Source organism: Haemorhous mexicanus, chromosome 11, assembly GCF_027477595.1.
Source record: "Haemorhous mexicanus isolate bHaeMex1 chromosome 11, bHaeMex1.pri, whole genome shotgun sequence".
Lineage (NCBI taxonomy): Eukaryota > Metazoa > Chordata > Aves > Passeriformes > Fringillidae > Haemorhous > Haemorhous mexicanus.
The window spans coordinates 10,556,207-10,574,297 of record NC_082351.1 but is presented as its reverse complement, the minus strand read 5'-3'; the positions used below and the strand labels follow the sequence as shown (position 1 = coordinate 10,574,297).

The 18,091-nt window shown below is 39.0% G+C and overlaps 1 protein-coding gene across 1 annotated transcript in view; it reads right to left on the bottom strand.

Moving 5' to 3' along the window:
• Positions 1-18,091, bottom strand: part of CACNA1D (calcium voltage-gated channel subunit alpha1 D) — a 166,635-nt gene that overhangs the window by 20,510 nt on the left and 128,034 nt on the right. The window contains exons 31-38 of the mRNA XM_059856934.1: positions 10,734-10,862; positions 9,930-9,995; positions 9,443-9,534; positions 8,029-8,188; positions 6,727-6,854; positions 6,526-6,622; positions 5,310-5,412; positions 4,171-4,272 (exon numbers count right to left, since the gene is read on the bottom strand). Coding sequence (XP_059712917.1) covers positions 4,171-4,272; positions 5,310-5,412; positions 6,526-6,622; positions 6,727-6,854; positions 8,029-8,188; positions 9,443-9,534; positions 9,930-9,995; positions 10,734-10,862 — 877 coding nt within the window. The remainder of the gene's footprint in view (positions 1-4,170; positions 4,273-5,309; positions 5,413-6,525; positions 6,623-6,726; positions 6,855-8,028; positions 8,189-9,442; positions 9,535-9,929; positions 9,996-10,733; positions 10,863-18,091) is intronic.

Below are 18,091 nucleotides of genomic sequence, written 5' to 3'. Positions count from 1 at the left end.
CTGAATCATTCAGCTGGGCAAGTTTGATCTCTCAGGGACTAATGCTTGCCAGAAAACTTGAAATAGTTTTCTATTCAAAAACATTGCTTTTGTTGTCACACACTTTTTTTCCCTAGAGTAATCTGACATGAAGTTCCACTCTCCTTCCTGCTGTACTGTTTGATCTCCCCATGTTTTTCAGAATCCAGATGTAGATTTTGGCAATAGGATTTCTGGTTCCTGCAGCACATAAAGAGGGGCTGGTGTGGTTTAGGCATCAACTGTTTTTCTGTCCAGTCATGACTTGACTGAGCATGAAAATTTAACAAGCCCAGATGCATTTTAACACACCTGTATTAGAAATTATGGGCTTTTTTAAAACATTTGATTAAAATTAAGTGTCCATGTATCTTATCAATAATATGTGCAAACTATCCTATCACTGAGGATAGTATTTGTAGCACTATTTTTACCTGTAATGACTGCTTTTTGTAATTTAAATTGACTTTCTTTTAGTGACTTGCTCTCATCAAAGAGGGTGGGGAATCCATTCCATGGAAAATACTTTTTAAATCTATTTTCACTCTTCTGATAAAATTTATCTCAAAATGAAACCTCTACCATGCAAAATCAGCTCCTCTCCTTATAATATCTGAAATGGGCTGTATGCATGTGAGAAAGCACAACAGGCTTTAACTACAGTGAAAATGCACCCAGAATGTCTTCTCTCAGCAGTTTGTCTTTAAATATATCAAAACAAAAATAGTTATGACAATTGCTTCAAAAGATACTGGTTGGGAGACCAGTCTGTTGCAGGAAGTATCTTAGGATATTAAAGAGCCTGCTCTGCCAAACTCTGACAACCCCTCAAGGGTCAGAGCCCCCCAGCTCCTGCCAGGAAAGGAGGAACTAGCAGGAAATATCAGAAACACCTCACAAGAAAAGCTCACCAGTCTATGGATTCTATCTCAGCAATAAAAACCTTTCTCATTGACTCCATGAATCTCATTAATAAACTTTTTGTGAACATTTGCTTTGAGGTTCACCTGTAATCTTCCTCTGCAGCTTTTCAGGAGGCTAATGGAGCATTGTATTAGGATGAGATCTCTTACACAGCATGTAATGCAAACTTGTGTTCCCTAGTTCAGAGAAATCCACTGATCTGCAACATGGCTCTGGTTTAACTCCCCAGGTAAGCCTTTCCCCATCCCTCATCCTGCTTCATTCCAAGTACCTGAACAGAGCTTTTAAGGCAGTGAGTTAGCAAATGGCTCCCAGAAAGAACAAGCAGACAGAGGTGACAGACTGGCTGTAACAAACACTGCTGTGGTGGCATGGCTCAGTCAGGCTGCCACACTGCCCTGCCACTGACTGTGCCTGGGATGGCAGCACCTGGGACACGCCAGGATGCAGAAATGAAGGGCCCTTACTGAGCACTCTGGGCACGCACCCACTGGTCACAAGCACATCAGACAAAGGCACTGCCAGTTTGCTGGACTGTGCCAAAGGCTGGCTGTGTCCCCACAGTGCTTGTGCATGTCACAGGCACAGCCAGGCGAGCACACTGCAGACACGAGCACACAGGAGCTGCTGCCTGGCCAAGGGGAGCCATCCTGGACTCTCTCTCCTGGGTCACACACATATAGCCAGGTACAGACAGCTACAGGAAGGCAGCTAAGCATAACTGACCACAGAACAGACAAATCACTAATTACAGTTAGTGACAGCAGTAGCACTCATTTCAAAAGGAAGCTCTTGGAAGAGGCAAAAGGTACTAGGCAGGATTAAATGGATTTGCAGGTGGAGACTGGGAAGTTTAGAGAGTATCTGTGAGTCCTTAGTGAGTTTTACGTATTTCTCTTACTCTCTAGTCTCATTCATTCCTCAAACATTTGACTGACATTCTACGTTTTTGTAAAGCACTTGCACCTTTCTGTACTGAAAATGTGTTGCTAACTATTAACAGTCTCACTGAGTTATAATAAGTTATTTAATCAGTACTAAGAATTAACTGTTTATCTCCAGTGCATCTATTTATAATCCAAGGGGGAAAAAAACACCTGCTATAAGGATTATTTTCATTCTGCTCTGCAAATAAGTGTTCTGGAGACATAGTCATGAGACACAAAGGACCCAGCATTCAGTAATATCAGCACAAGTAACACTGGAGCAAACTACTATAAACTGCACCTCAATAATTTTAAGTGTGAATGATTTTAACCTATTGAATTTGAATGGTTTTTTGATTCATATTGAAGAGAATTTTCAATCTCTTGGGAAATGTTTATCATCAGCTGTCACTGGTGTTAATTCATAGACAATTTTCTGTTGATTATTAAACATCAAAACTAATTTCTACAGTTCACTAAGCTATTTTACACTCCTATGGCATAGGAATGTAAAATAGCTGTATTCCACTTTTTGTCTAAGGTAGTCTACAATATTTTCAATTTTCAGGTAAATCATAACAAGGTCCACCAAGTAGCAAAGTAAACTGGAATTGAAAACTCATAAATCTGCAGGAATTCCCAACACATTCCCATTTATACTGGGTTGCCAAAGCCATCCTATTTCCTATCAGTTGAGCACATCCAGGTTTTCAGCCTTCCAGCTACACTGAAGAGCTACATTTGCAGAATAAACATTCAGCAATGAATTTTAGTAGAGCTGAAAATAAATACACAGCTTGTACTCAGCAATGAAATGAAGCTGAAGTTAAGAGTGAACCACTAGGTGAGATTAGTTCTAGGAATGTAATCTGTACAGGTTCTTTGTCAGATCGATTTAGGCAGGCAGAGCTCGCTATTCTGAAGCATGCGTCTCTATTTCAATAAAAATGTAGGGGAATAAAGTTGGCAAGAGGCAACACTAATTCCATGCCACCACCCTAAAACAGAATTGCTTCAGAATATTCGGAAAGACTCATAGTTGAAAGGAACAGAGGCTGCAGAAAAAGCTCAAGCACATAGTTACAACAATAACAAAGCGATTCATCTATGCCATGCAAGCACTCAGGTGTAAGGCTAAAAACAACAGAGTAGAACACAAAAGTTGTTTTAAATGTGCAGTATCAGTTCCCCCTTGGAGAGTCAATTTAGCCAGATTTTTGGCTTCATCCCCACTATTATCCAGCAGCCACCCCACCAACAGGCTGGCTCTGCCAGCCACAGAGCTGTTGTTGCTCCTTGGTGATGCCAAGAGCAATGCAGGCAGTGCTCGTCCTCCTGGCACTGAGCATCCCCTTCCAGGGCCAGGGGCTGGAGTCTGAGCAGCCCTGGGAACTGCCATAGACTGTCAAGGTACTATAAATTACAAGAAACACCAGGAGATTACACTGGATTTGAGGATTAGAAGTCTGGGTAAATATACCCTGGGTATGAGTGACAGTGAGACAGATCCTGCACCTTTAAAACTTGAAAAAGCAAGTAGAAAACAGTCACCTAAACCTACACTACAGCGAATTAACAAAAATGTATATATTGAAAAAGGCTAAATATATATATCAGAATATATATATTTACAAAGAGAGATATTGACATGTCTTTTTATGGCACGTAAGAACATTTAATAAACGTGCCTTGTAGTTCTCACAAATTTTTGGTGTCATTAGAATTCAGATATCTCTTTAAATGGGCCACATTCATATCTCAGTCTTATCAGCATAAATATGAACCATTTCCATCATCTGTGGAATGGCTCTGGTTTAAACTAGCATAACTGAGATAATTTAACTTCTTGCTTTATTAATTTAGCAAAAAAAAATTTAAGCTGGCAATTAATTCCTTTTTCCTCCCAGAAGTATTCAACATATACAAGCAAATAAGCTATAACGTAGCATAGTACAAAACATGGTGTTTTGCTCAATGCATTGAAATCAAGCTAGTTTATTTTGCTGAATGATTTGAAATCAAGACTATATTTAGGTCTAATAAGGTATTTTTTTTCAAGCAAGAAAATAAGCATAACATTTTCCTTTCTCTCTCATTTTGATCCAAGTTTCGCTTATCAGTCCTCTATATGTTGCCTATTGCAATAGGATATAATTGCCTCAATATTCATTCTGCTATTTTTTGTTGTCCTTAAACCCCAATATAATTGCAAAATTTAGCAGTTTTATTCCTTTGGTTCCTGACACTCTAGAGAGACCAACAAGCACAGAGACCAGCACACGGCAGAGTTTATCGGACTGACCGCCGGCGGGAGGGACAACTTGGTCAAGCAATTTCATGCTCGTTTTCTTCCATATTTTCTTTATGACTGCTCTGAGTTCTTCATTGGCTTGCTCCAGGTTACCTGTGGCAAGGAATGGCAAAACAGAGGATGGTAATTATGGTTATCAGCTGCAGTGAATGATCCTTTGGATATTAATTTGGTGAATACAATTAAAGACTGTGACAGAGATACTTTGGGGCAAGCCCACGCTACGTGATGTAGCAGACTACTAAAGAGAAAAAAGGGCATAAAACAGCAAATTCCTGGTGCTTTCAAAGGCAGCTCTGGAGAAGTGCAGAGTTCAAAGGTGACTTCCAGACCTTGGCCTCACTCTGTCATTCCTGCTTAAACTGTCCAAAAAGTGATGACTTTTTCTTCACAAGCCACTTCCTCCTCGAATCAGAGCTAAGCCTTTATTTGCTTAATCACAGTTACTACTCAGTTGCACAGACTTGAAAGTTCAAACAACTGAGTACTGAGCAATATTTCATCTCTTGCATTGCTCACACAGCAATGCCTGAGGGGCCTTAATCTAAGTTTGTTATTGCCAGCAGAACCCAGAACTGAAAGCAGTAAAAGATGGCCAAAAAATTTGAAAAATGTGTAAAAGTAGAAAGATCTTTGAAACATCCCACTATCTTTAAAAACCTTTCCCTCTTTAATGTAAATGAGAGAAATCCATTCAACCCAGTCAGAACTGGCCTCGACCAGACTGGGAATGTTGCTTTCAAGTGTGCAGAAGTTGCACCACTGTGAGATGCAAGGCACTGAGCTAAAAGGTCGTGAGGAAGGAGCACTTATTTGGGCAGGAAGGGAAATTCATTCATTTCTTGCAGTAGAACTCCTGCTATGCCAGTGCTGCACATTTTTATCTGACCAGACAAAAACACAGAATAATTTCTGAGGTATCTTGGGCTGTGGCCTCACTATTCCTTTCCTTTCATTTTCTAGCAAATCATTCCTACCAACAGTGAAAACAATCCACGACCCAAAAGCAAACCAGATCCAGTGAGACCAAGGCCAGTCCTACTCACATCCAACAAAAGAAATCAATTGTAACTTTTCCTCATTGTGCTTTCTGACAAGGGCAATGAAGGCTTTACAGTGAAGAACCTTACCTTCTGTTTTTATCTTTAGAGCAGTCCTAACCAAAGCAAATAAAGTAGCGTTGAACATGACAGTCCCATCACTGTTCAGTGGCATGTTCATGGCTACTAACCTCTGAAAATGAGAAAAGGAAAACAAATGTTGATGCTGCTTTCTTTGGAAAAAAACAAACTCCTGTAATGTTAATTTTTGAAAAGCTGATGTGTTCAAAGAATAGTATTACTGAGAGGAATACAAATTATGTAAGTTCTTCAAAACAAAGTTGAGTTTTCCCTCTTACCTGTGTATAATATGCAGTAATTAAGAACAACATAGCTTCTTTTTGATTTTAATGACACGTATGCTTATAGACAAGTTAAAACTGTACAGAAGATTTCTTGAGCTATTTAATGAGCTAACTTTCCAGCACTGAGGCCCAGTTTTTTCTGAGTCCCCCTGTGCCAGTACTGAGGACAAAAGCAGTTATTTGAGGGCACGCACTCCAGCTGCAGTCGTGTCCCAGGCTCCCCAGGGGTTCCTCATGCTCCATAAAGAACCAGAGCACCAGGTCTGAACTGTCCCAGCCCATTCATTCCTCACTGATGTTATGCCAACAACTCAGAACTGCTGTGAAAGGGGCTTTTCTCTTTGGTTCAGTCCATCCTTACACCAGAGTTCTCCTTCTAGAGCAGCATTGCTGTGACCCTGACTGCCAAAAGGACACAATTTCATCTATCAAATCTTTTCCTAATGTCTGACTAGGATTTTCTTCTATTCTAGTCTAAAAGCATTACTCAATGAATAATTGATGTTAGCCTATAGACAGATAGAGGTTTGCCTCAAGTATTCCTTGTGACATTGAATTCCAGCCCAGAGGTTTACATGTCAACTTTACCTGTTTATAAAAGAGATATACAAGGAATCCAAATGACAGCACTTTGCATCAATCCTTCAATTAACAGGTTTGATCTTATTCCCAGTGAAATTGCTAAAATCTCAATGTCTATAATTCTGAAGCCATCAAATAATGTAACAATCATTCAGCTCCTTTGTATTGCTTTGCAACTTTTACATTAAAATGCCATTAATCCTCATCAAAATTACACATTTTGTCTGAAAGAATTTATAATATTTTAAATTCCCATTAATTTTCTGTCTTCTCACTTGCTGCTACACATTGTTGCACACTGTTATTCACTCCAGCCTGGATTATCACCTTGCAGTCAGACAGAATCAGGGGGAACCCACCTTGCAGGCCACTCGGTGAGGGCACAGCTTGCCAAAACCAAGCGGTGGCTGAATCCGTCTCAGCAACGTCACCACGTCGAGGTGCTTTATCCTTCCCCTGGAACAACACCCATCAGTGAACAAACATCCACTCCCAGAATATACACCCTGCTCTGCTCCTTTTTACCACATAAATTATGTCAGAGAAAGGATCTAACTTACTTTGCTTCAGGGTCATATTCTGACCATATTCTTTTGAATTCATCCAAATGATGGGGGCCCAGAATAGACCAGTCACGTGTCAAATAATCAAAATTATCCATAATCACAGCCACAAATAAGTTTATAATCTAAAAAAAAAAAAAAAGTAATTAAGAACAATCTTTCTTGATTGTTTTGAATTTTTATCAATTTAATATGTAGGAGCTGAAGAACTCAAGTAAATCAATAGTTTTTGGCAAATATCATCAAATATCACTGAAAATATTTGCATTTACTAAATGGAAGTCTGTCAAATAATGACATAACAAGAACTTGGTATTTTAGAGTAGTCTATTTTTTGACATAGGCTACAACACAGTTTTGTTTCTCTTCCTGAATTTACCAGATCCCACTACATCAAACTGGAGAATGGATCCAATTCACACATTATGACATCATGTGTCTCTCAGCAATAGGATTCAATCTCATGACAATACATTTTGTTAACATAGAAAGTGATACAGAGCAACAGAACATCTGTTTACATCAGTTCACAGAACTTTGTTGGACCACTCTCCTTTTGCAAGGAAACAATTACTGTGAATAGGACAAATCAATCAGCTTATACCAGACACCTGCAATGAGCAAAAACATATTTCAATGATTATTTCACAGCAAATAATCCATTTCTGCCACAGATTAGGGTGAAAGATTACTGTTCATTTCTCATGTGCCACACATGAGGACATTTGTAGAGATGCAAATCCAAATTCTGCAAAGTTTAAACAAAACAAACAGCACTACTGCTCAGTCATGGGAGTTGCAGCTCCATTATTAATGAATATTTAATGGTACCACTGAGAAATGCATGAAATAACAGCTATGAAAAGACTGCTAACTCAGCTTATTCAGCCCACTACCCTGCACACATGTGCAGTCAGAAGAAACCCTCACACATGGGAATTTACAATCACAGAACAGTTTGGGTTGGAAAGGACCTCTAAAGGTCATGTACACCAATTCCCTGCAACAAGCAAGGACAGCTTCAGCTGGATCAGGCTGCTCAGGCTCTCCAACCTAACTTTGGATATTCCCAGGGATGGGGGTCATCTACCACCCCTCTGGGCAACCTGTGCCAGTATTTTACCACTCTGACTATAAAAAATTGGTAGAAAATATAGGTTTTAAGACTCTGTATGGAAAAGCATAACCTTGCCAAAATATTCTGGATATGGGATTTTCAGTCATTCACTCTACTCTTCATTCAGAAGAAACCCAAAATGCCAAAGCTCATTGCTGTTAATAAGCACAAGCTAAACTCACCAAGAATGCACAGAGCATGTAAAAACTGATAAAATAAATGATGGCAAAGTTGCTTCCACATGTGTATTCTTCCCCAGGATTATAATCAGATTCTGGATCACAGCGCTTTCCAGGCAAACATGCCAGCATGATTTCCTGCCAGGCTTCTCCAGTTGCACACCTTCAAAACACCACAGAGATAAATTCAGCATTATTTGATCAAATGGATTAGAAATGAATTCATTTGTTACACTCTGTACACATTGTATACAATCACAAATGTGAAGACAGACTATGAACATGTCAGAGAAGGAACTAATTAAAGTGTAGAGTAAATTTTAGAACTGACAGGCATAATCTGACATTGCAGACACATTTTATAAGATAGAGTAATGTACTAAGGCTTGCATGTAAAAACTGTAACCCCAAACTGTGATTTACAAGTTAAACACTTATTGCAGTGGAGTTACTGTGTACAAAAGCAGTGTTGTGTATGAAAATCAGTCCTCAAATTTCAAAGTACATATTTGTAAAAGATGAACTTTCCCCTGTGTTTGAAGAAATGCCTCTCTCTAATTTCTGCTATTGCTTTTTTTTCACAGTTCCATAAAGCCTGTGTACAGTCCCACAATTTCAAATTTTTCAATGACAATTACATAATTATGACATCTTTGGCTGTGTTCATTACCTGGTGTCAAAGGCACAAAGTGACTTAGATGTCAGTGGGTGATGCCTTTGGTGCCAGCAATGTCCTGCCAGTTTTTCCAGCCAGGTGAGTAACAAAGCACAGGAGCTGAATTACAGAATCTCAGGCAAGAGACAGCTCAAGGTTGTCACCTTCAGAGGCATCCCTGTCCCGTGTCGTTTTCTCCTTGCTCCAGGACATTTTGAAACACTCCTGGCAAGTGTTTGCCTTCTTCTTAAATTCTCCAGTCATGAAAATCCCATAACTCCCCCCCACCACCACCACCACAAAGATTTCACTGCCTTCACCATCAGGAAGCTTCTCCTATGGCTCATCTGGTATTTCCCTTCTGCAAGTTACACCCTTCAGCAAATGCAAAGAACAGTTTATTTCTTTATGTTTGCAATAACTTTTCCTTTCTTCAAATTACCACACAAGCTGCACTTCTAAAGATACCAGCAGTAAGGGCAGAGCCTTCTGCAGCTCTCCCCATGCTCAGGCAGGTTGATGTCTGGGTGCAGGTTTGGGCTCTGCCTGAATGCTGCCCAGAGGAGGAGTTTCACAGGAGCTCTGAGGAGTTCAGGTCTGTATCAGCCCCTCAGAGCCCCCTGTGCCAAAGGACACTCAGCACACAGCCACAAACAGGAGGAGCTCGCTGGGCTGAACTGATTCTCACCTGTAAACACATTTTGCACATTTTTCATAGATCAGTGAAATGGATGCACTGAGTGAGAGTTGAGGTTTGCTCACCTGAAGAGAAGAAGCACAGCTTGGGGGAAAGTCTGAAAATTGTTGTTTCTGTTTATTTGATTGTTGTCCCTCATGGCCACTTTTCCAAACACCTACAATAAACCAGAATTTTGACTCTCATTCCAGTGACCTGTGCTGTCAGAGGCTGTAGGCCTTGCAGTCTAAACTTCCTTCAGGATGCATGAAACTTCACAAAAACACTTTCATTGCATTTTAGATTTTTAATTTTATATATATATATATATAAGTGCAGTAAATATATCACATAAACAAGGAAAAAAAAAAAGCAGCACACCAAGTTCTTCTCCTGCGTCTTTTGGAGTTTCCTGATCAAGAAAATCAGAGCCAAATAAAGATTTTTCCATTACTCTGAAAGCTCTGCCTTATACATAGCACCACTATCAAAGGAATGTTTCAATAAGCAACTTAAGAAACAAGTCTCAGACAGATGTGTACTGGTTTTAGTGCTAAACCAATCTCTAATTACCTGCATTCCAATGACAGCATAGATGAAGAACAGCATGGCTATCAGGAGGGCAACGTAAGGCAGGGCCTAGAAAGGGACAGGTGCATTGTCTTTGATTAATCTCACACCATCATTTCTATTTCAATTTCAATTTGCAAAAGTCATTTCTCTGGTCAATACATCCTTTTCCAAGGTTTTTCTTCCTATGCAAGTGCTTAAAATGTTATTACCTGTTACTCTTAATACTCTGCTGCATGCAATGTACAGCAGCTTCATTGTATTTCAAATTACTTCTTCCAGCAATCCAGAGGGAAGGATTATCTTTAGTGTTTTAATTTTACTTTCATTACTGATTCTGACAACACAAAGATACTTTGTTCTATACAGTTACAGAGTTTCATTAACTTCACATTCATCAGTTTCCAGGAGCAATGATTCATGTGTCTATTTCACCTATGAAATTGGTTTTATGTAAAATATGTGTTAAATTCTTCTTTTGCAGTCATCTAATAAAAATGTGTGGAAGCATGAGATCTATGTATGTCAAACCTATCACATCTCTTTTAAATATGCCAAATATTTTTCTGGAAGTACCATCGAAACCTCACAGTAACAGCTAATATTAAGTGACAAAGAATGACCCTCAGACTCCCAGAAGTAATTGGTGAAAATAATTTTGGCATTGGTATGCAAATATATTTAAATATGTCATTATTGATAACATTAACTTAAAAAATATTTGTGTGTTCTACAGGGTATTGCTTCCTAAAATTTGGTGTAAAAATGGCTGTAATTACAAAGCAAATTTAAGTAACTTGTGCTAACCTGAAATGACTTGATAAATGTCCAGAGTAATGTTCTGATTCCCTCTCCTCTGCTCAGCAGCTTCACCAACCTCATCACACGGAAGAGACGGAAAAAAGTGATGGAGATCCGAGCGCTGTCCTCAGAGTTCTGAAGAGCATCGGGAGAAGTCAAACCAAATACAAACTCCAACATGCAACACTTCCAGAAAAACAACATCAAATGCAAAGGTGGAAGAGGTAAGATTTGGAAATGTATCTCGAGAGCCTGTTCACCTTGATAACCATGGTATGAAAGGAAAAATTACATGCTGAAAACACAGGACCTGTAGAAATGCTTCACACACCACATGCATTTCCAAGTTTTCTGGTTTGTTAATAGGATCATGTTGGGTTTGTTTGTAATAGACTCCAATAGAACACTGACAATGAATGCAAACCACTGCATAACACCTTTGCAGTCAGACAGGAATGAAAAATACAGAAAAACTTGGTGGAAAAAAGACATGGTAAAAAGAATAAACTCAAGTATAGGTAAAACCACTGGGGTCACTTCACTGATCTTACCCCAGACTCATCAGTTGTGACTGTTTCAGTTGGCTTTGGCTTTAAGAAATTAAGAACATTAAATATTAAAATCAAATAAAATATTTAAAAAGTTAGCTTAACCATAAGCAAAATTAAGAACATTTTTTAATTTCTAAATGAAAATTAACATCTTTCAACTCAATATATGTCCTGAATAAAACATTAATTCCCTTATTAAACCATCCTCTCGTCTGTTCACGTTGGCTGATTCATAATAAAAATTGCTGGTATAAAACACGTTTAAAAGCTTCAATGGAAAGCAAATACAAAATAAAAGATCTGCTCCTATGTAGGCCAAAAAACGTTAGCCATCAATTTTCACAAGTTGCATGAAATCATAGCAGGAAGCCCACCTAAAACTCAAGAACAAAGCTTTGGGGCCAAACTAGCCTTTCAAGGTCATTTTCTGCTCTGCCCTTTTGGAAGATGAATGGCTCCACCACTGGAATCCAAGCAGGGTCAGGTAATTGTGTCTGACACCACAGCAGGAGCTCCCTCACTGCAAACTGAACTCACTGAGGGGACTCAGTGATGAGCTCTGGAGGACAAAGGGACACACAAATTTCTTAGCCCCAGCAGGGCATGGGAGGCAGCTCTTGAGCTCTGTCCCCACACCTGAGCTGAGGGAACAGGACCAGGCATGGACAAAGGGATCAGGATTTGATGGATCCTTTTGGGACAGATCTGTGCAGCCCTCGGGAGCTACAGGGAGCAGAGAGGCTCACACAGCTCCTTGTTCACAGGGCCAAACTCTGTGTGCTGTGAGGGACATCTCACCTTTCTCCTTTTATTCTCTCTCTCTGATTTTGAAGAAACTTTCCTGAGAGCCTAAATGGTCCCACACTTTGCAGAGCAGGCAGCAAAGCTTAAAGGACCAATGTTCTGTGCTTGCTTGGACAATGACAAACTCTCAGCAGCTTCTTCCAAAATTGGAGTGCCTTTAAAAACATTTATAGCACCAGAAAAAATGGGATTTTGGATGTTGGATCCCAGTGATGAGTCTTACCCTCTTGCCTAAAATATCCTCCTTTTAAAGAGGCACCTTTCAATAATTCCTGTCACTCAGAGCAGCAGTGAGCACAGTGCCACCCAGAGCTGCTCCAGCATGCTGTGGAGGCACCAGCCACACTCAGTGCCACACTCCACCTACTCAGATCCAGGCTGCTGCTACTCAAGATAAAACTTGAGGAAAGGGAAAGGAAAAGAAAGGAGCTGATTCTGAAAATATGATTCTGAAAATATATTATGCAAACTTATTGGTGTAAAGAAAAGCAACAAGAGGTCGTACTTTTAAAAAATCAGACCATTATTAAAATACTAATTGTGTTCTCTATTACTTTCTTCTTTCATATAAAGGCATCACTAGGGGGAAGTAAGGTAAAAATAATGGTTTGCTCAACTATGTGCAAGTTATGTATGGATAAATTACTGCCCTTCCAGGATATCGATATATTTTGCAACAAAGAATTTTTTAAATGTAAAAAGGATTATTACTAAATTTATGCATTAAATTAATAAAAAAACCCAGATCTCCTTATTAAACTTCAACAAGCAGAGTATTTGTAAAACTGGCTGTGATATCTAAACTTTCTAAGAACTTAAATCAAATAGATGGAAAATCTGCTTCTAAGGGAAGACAACTGCCTCATTAGAAATTCTCTGTATATTTCAACAATCTTTAATAAAGTCATCAAAATATAATCAAGGAAAGCTTCATTAAAAAAAACACCATAAATATCCAAATATCACAGATCATGGAAGCAATCTTGCAAAGCTGCCTACCTAAATCAATCCCAAACCTGCACCACTGCACACAGACCCACACTGCTATTGACATTTTAGCACAGAAAAAAAATCTTTTTGATCTGAAGCTTTAAAGAAAAAAGGTCCAATTACACCTTCTGCAGATGAAGCCTGAAATGTCATATTAATCTCTGGTGACTGACTCAGGTTGAGCTTGATACTCTCTTAAATAGTGAGCAAATTACTTAATTTGCTTTGGTATTTTGTGTGATCATAAACTGAACATAATATTTGACAGACAGTGATCAGATTAAATTACAGTATCATCACAAACTGACACTAAAAAAATGAAATAAAATTTCAGGGTTGGCATTTGGGAATTTTTCCCACTGTGTATTATGGGAGCAGGACGGGGCCCCAAATAAGTTATCATCAGTATTAGGATGGCAATATATAATGGGATAGATAATAGCAGGAAAAGGACACTTTGGTCTTTCATGTTTTCATTTAATCACTTTTCCAAATGCAAAATTAATGAGTTTGCATTATGACTTGGTTATGAACAAAAAGACCTCAAAAGGAAAAGTCAGTAAAAACAATGTTTTCTACATATAACCCTCTTAGTAACTACTTAATTCTCACTTTTTAAAATGCAGAGGGGTCAGATTACCCAAACTATGTGATCAGTTCTACTGGAGCTGCTCTGGAATGATGAACTCTCATTTTATTTTTTGTCAGGAGGTCACTGAAGGGGTTTGTGTTTGCACAGTGGTGTCTGCCCAGGACTGCCCAATGCACACTCCCCTCACAAGTCCCTCTTCCTCAGCTTCTTTGGACCAAGAAGTCCTTGCCTGGTTCTGATGGTTGATCTGATGCTGCTGGGGAGTGTTAGGATGTCATATGCAAGAAATTACAAATTATGAACACTGGAAAGTGCAGGCCAGTAATGAAAAATAAAAACACTCTGTTCACAAAAAGCGAATTGTACAATAATGCCAAGGTGAAGATAAATCTAGAAACAAGTAAGAGCATGAATTCCTGATACAAGAGGAGTTTTTCCTACTGAAGCTGAAAGTATTCATCACTGGGCAAGTGTTTTGGCTTTGACATTTTAGGGTGTATCTAATTTTTTACCTTCTTTGGCATTTCCCTCTGATAACACAGCAGTTTAGTTTATTTTACTAATACCAATTTTAATGAAGCTAGTGTAGTGATACACCACAAAAGAAAACATGTTTCATTCTCATTTATAAAGCAAATGCTCATCTGGGAGACAAAGTTAGTTAATGGTCACGTGTGTCCACCCAGCATGAGGCAATGCTCAGATCTGGGGAACTGAGATAAAGATAAGAGAACCTTCAGCAACAAGAACAGACAGACTGCAAAAACCAGGGTGTCTGCTTCCTACAGATAAGGGAAAACCAGACAGTGCCCAAGCACACAGCCTGATTTCAGCACCAGAGACACCTCGTGCACACACACGAAAGGGGGCGGCACGTTTTCATCTTGTACGTGGAGGGAAGTATTAGAAAAGCCTTGAGACTGAGGGGGCAGGCTGAGCAGAGGGATGGCATCTGCTGGTCATGGGGTAAATATAATTACCTGGGGTCAGACAATCTCCCTCCAGCCTCCTCGTTCCCCTCATTTCCCACCAATCATTGGGACTGGCTGGTCATTACTGGGATTCTTTTGTCCCCCAAAAACTGGGACTGTGTGATTCCTAAGATGGCAGGGGTGCTTCTGTCTGCTAGAAGTCTGGCAGTGGTCACAGCTGGAATAAATGGACAGCTTCTGCTTTCCCTGCTTGGCTGGCAGACACTCTGCAGTGAGGGGAAGGAGCACAGACACTCCCTCATGGCTCTGCCTGTCCTAGAGCCATGGACCAGTCACACCCAGAGCAGCAAAGCACTTCACAGCCATGTAACTTTGAGCCAATCCTCAAATAAATCAAATAGGCAGTGATATGTGACTTTTCTTTTTTACTAAATTGAAGTGCAACACAACAGTTTTCTTCCTCAAACAAACACAATCCTCAAAAAAACATAACCAATCCCCAACCTAAATTTCTGACTCACTGATGAAAATGTTTGCAACCTGCTACCAATTTTGGTCAAGTACCAGTGCTGCCTATGAAAAATTTAGCACATTTCCTAAACAGGAACTCCTTGTTACACAAATGTTTGCAACAAATGTTAAAAATAAACATCCTGACTATAAAGAATTTCAGTGTCAAACTGTGAACAGTGTGAAACAGATTGGATCATGCCTTGGAAGCAAACTCTGTGCTTAAACAAAAAATAAACGTGGTGAAAAGCAGTGATGTTAGTAAATGGTGCTGGTCAAAAGCTTCTTTTCTACATATTGTGCCAAAGGGTTCAAGAGTATGTCAGAACAAATGACACATGATGATCATGTCCTCATCACCATAATTAAAGAAGGAAACATCTGAATGACAAACACACATGATGACAATAGCATTTATAGCAAAACATTCAGGTTGCCAGACTATCTCCAGAAATGTGTGCTGTGAGTCCATGTGCACAAATACACATGATTTGTTCAGAGAATAGTTACTGCAATTCAGATGTGAGCAAGAAATTTTCAGTCTTATCTCTGCTCTCTATATTCCCTGTTCAACATGAACCAAATGCCCATAGACATCAATTAATTAAAATTTTAAATCAATGTGAGAAACCCCTGAAAATATTTTTATAAGTGCCTCTTCCCCTGTAAAGGATGCATTTAAGTTCTAAATTCACAATTAATATGTTGTTATTATATGATAATTAATTTTTAAAAAATTATTTCTGACTCCAAATTAGATATTACAACACTGCAGAGATTTGATATTTCACTAAGAACTCACACTAATGAAAGCAAAGCTGTATGAGAACAGAGTTTCTGACCTACCCTTAAGCCTAAAGAGAGATGTTTGCAAAAGTTCACAAAATATATCAACAGTATCCAAAAATTCAAATTACTAGCACCAACAGCTAAATTCTGACATATGATGGGGTGCATAAAGTGCTACTCAAACTAAATTGGACTGCTCTTGCTCAAAGTAGAATCCTAATTCTCTTACAGGATTTTTACTCCACTCCTCCACACAAGCACAAGATCAAGATTTGAGGCAGATGGGTTCCCCTGAGGGGCTCAGGAGGAAGACATAAATGGTGTTCCTTAAAGCCCTATTTCAGAAGAAAACCTGAAGGGATTTTTTATGTCAAGAATAAAATCAGTCTTATAAAGACGGCATTAATAATTTACATAAAAGATGAGGAAAGGCAACTCTCTATTATTTTCTCAACATGTTGGCAGCACATGAATGGTAAAAGAAACTTAAATAAAAAAATGTGAATTAAAACCTTCACAACCACTACTGCAACAATGTGATCATGCTTCTAAGTCATTCAGTGATGGTCATCCAAATGGCTTCTGAGCTGACAAATAAGATCACTTCTATACAGTCAGGCCAGATTGAAACTTGTATATTATTTCCTTTTAACAACTTATTTATTCAGATTTTATTTCCAATTTCTTTCTCTCTCATTCTCATAAGTTATATACCCCCTCTCCCAGATTAGACTGACCACACTTTGTGTCTGCCAGTCATGACTCTGCATTTTTAAGTGAAAAAGAACCATTTCTATGACCACACAACATCTTGCATGACATGTGAAAGTTTCTGAAAACAAAAGGCCACAGAACCCAGAAGTAATTATATAGGTTTTAGTAGTGATTTTAATTTTTTTTATTGCTATACCACATGTATATTTACTTATACATACTTGCCTCTAATAATTTCTAAAAATAAAATGAACATGAAAACCAATTAGGTTCATAAAAGAAGGAGGTTGAAGAAAGGGATATCAAATGAAAGAGTAAATTAAAAAGATAATCACAGATAACATTTTATTTCCAAAATATATGTTGCTCTGAGGTGGTTCATTTCTTGAGTTGGTCACTGATCCAGTCCTTGAGAATGCTGAGCAATCCTGTAAATTGCTTAATACGTTAAAGACTGAATTCCACAGGCACCAAAAATATTCAAACTATAGCAATTTCCTGGATTATGTGAGAATGGGAGGTTACTGGATCAGAAGAATCAGCCTCAGGGAAGCATATATATCTTATAAAGGGTTTGAAAAATTAACAAAATGAAAGAGATTACATTTATTTTCCAGTATTTAATAGTGAAATCAAGGCAGTGTGTACCTAGACAGACCAATCCATTCTCCTGTAAAAACTGGGTCAGATGCAAACTTGCAGTGGGCCAGAAGAGCTCACTGGCCTTGCACAGGACCTAAGCATCCCCAGGTGCACTGTCAGGATGATGCTGAGCTGTTTCCACAGCACAGGGCAATCCCACCAGTGATCCCACAGCAGTGGTTAGTTCACCCTGAGGACATGAAATATTCACACTCATGTCTCCCTTGCTCTGCTCAATCTAGATGGTGCTGCCCCTACAATTAGAGCTGGGACAAGACTGATTTTCTGTCAGTGCTGCTGATTTACCCTGCTCAAACAAGGCTGAGCTTCCTCAGCTTAAGGAGTTTCTATAGGGGGAATTTTCACAGGTGCTGTTTCAATCATGCTTGAAATCCTATTGGAAACAAAGCCTCATGAGCATCCCAACAGAGATGCAGCTTTCCCAGGATCACTGCCAGCCTTAGATAACAAATACAGGGGGAATGGCACAATTCAGAATGCTGAAAAAGAACTGAGGAAAGATTCTGAAATACTGGATTTGGATGACAGAAATTTACACTCAACTACTCAAGTAGGAATAGTTCAGTAGAATCAAAACAATGAAAGTAAAAATCTAATAAATTTCCCTGGATACTCTGCAACATTAAATGTTTCATGTTGAAAATGGGAAATCAAGGCCAGAAATATATAGAAACCATAATATATCCTTGACTTGCACAAGCAAAGCACAGAAAAGTGGCAAGACCAGAAACAGACAATGCTTAGTACACAGAGAGTCTGCTGTGCAAAAGCAGAAGAAACCAAAGATGAGCATTTTTTCTCTTGTGAGAATAACATGAA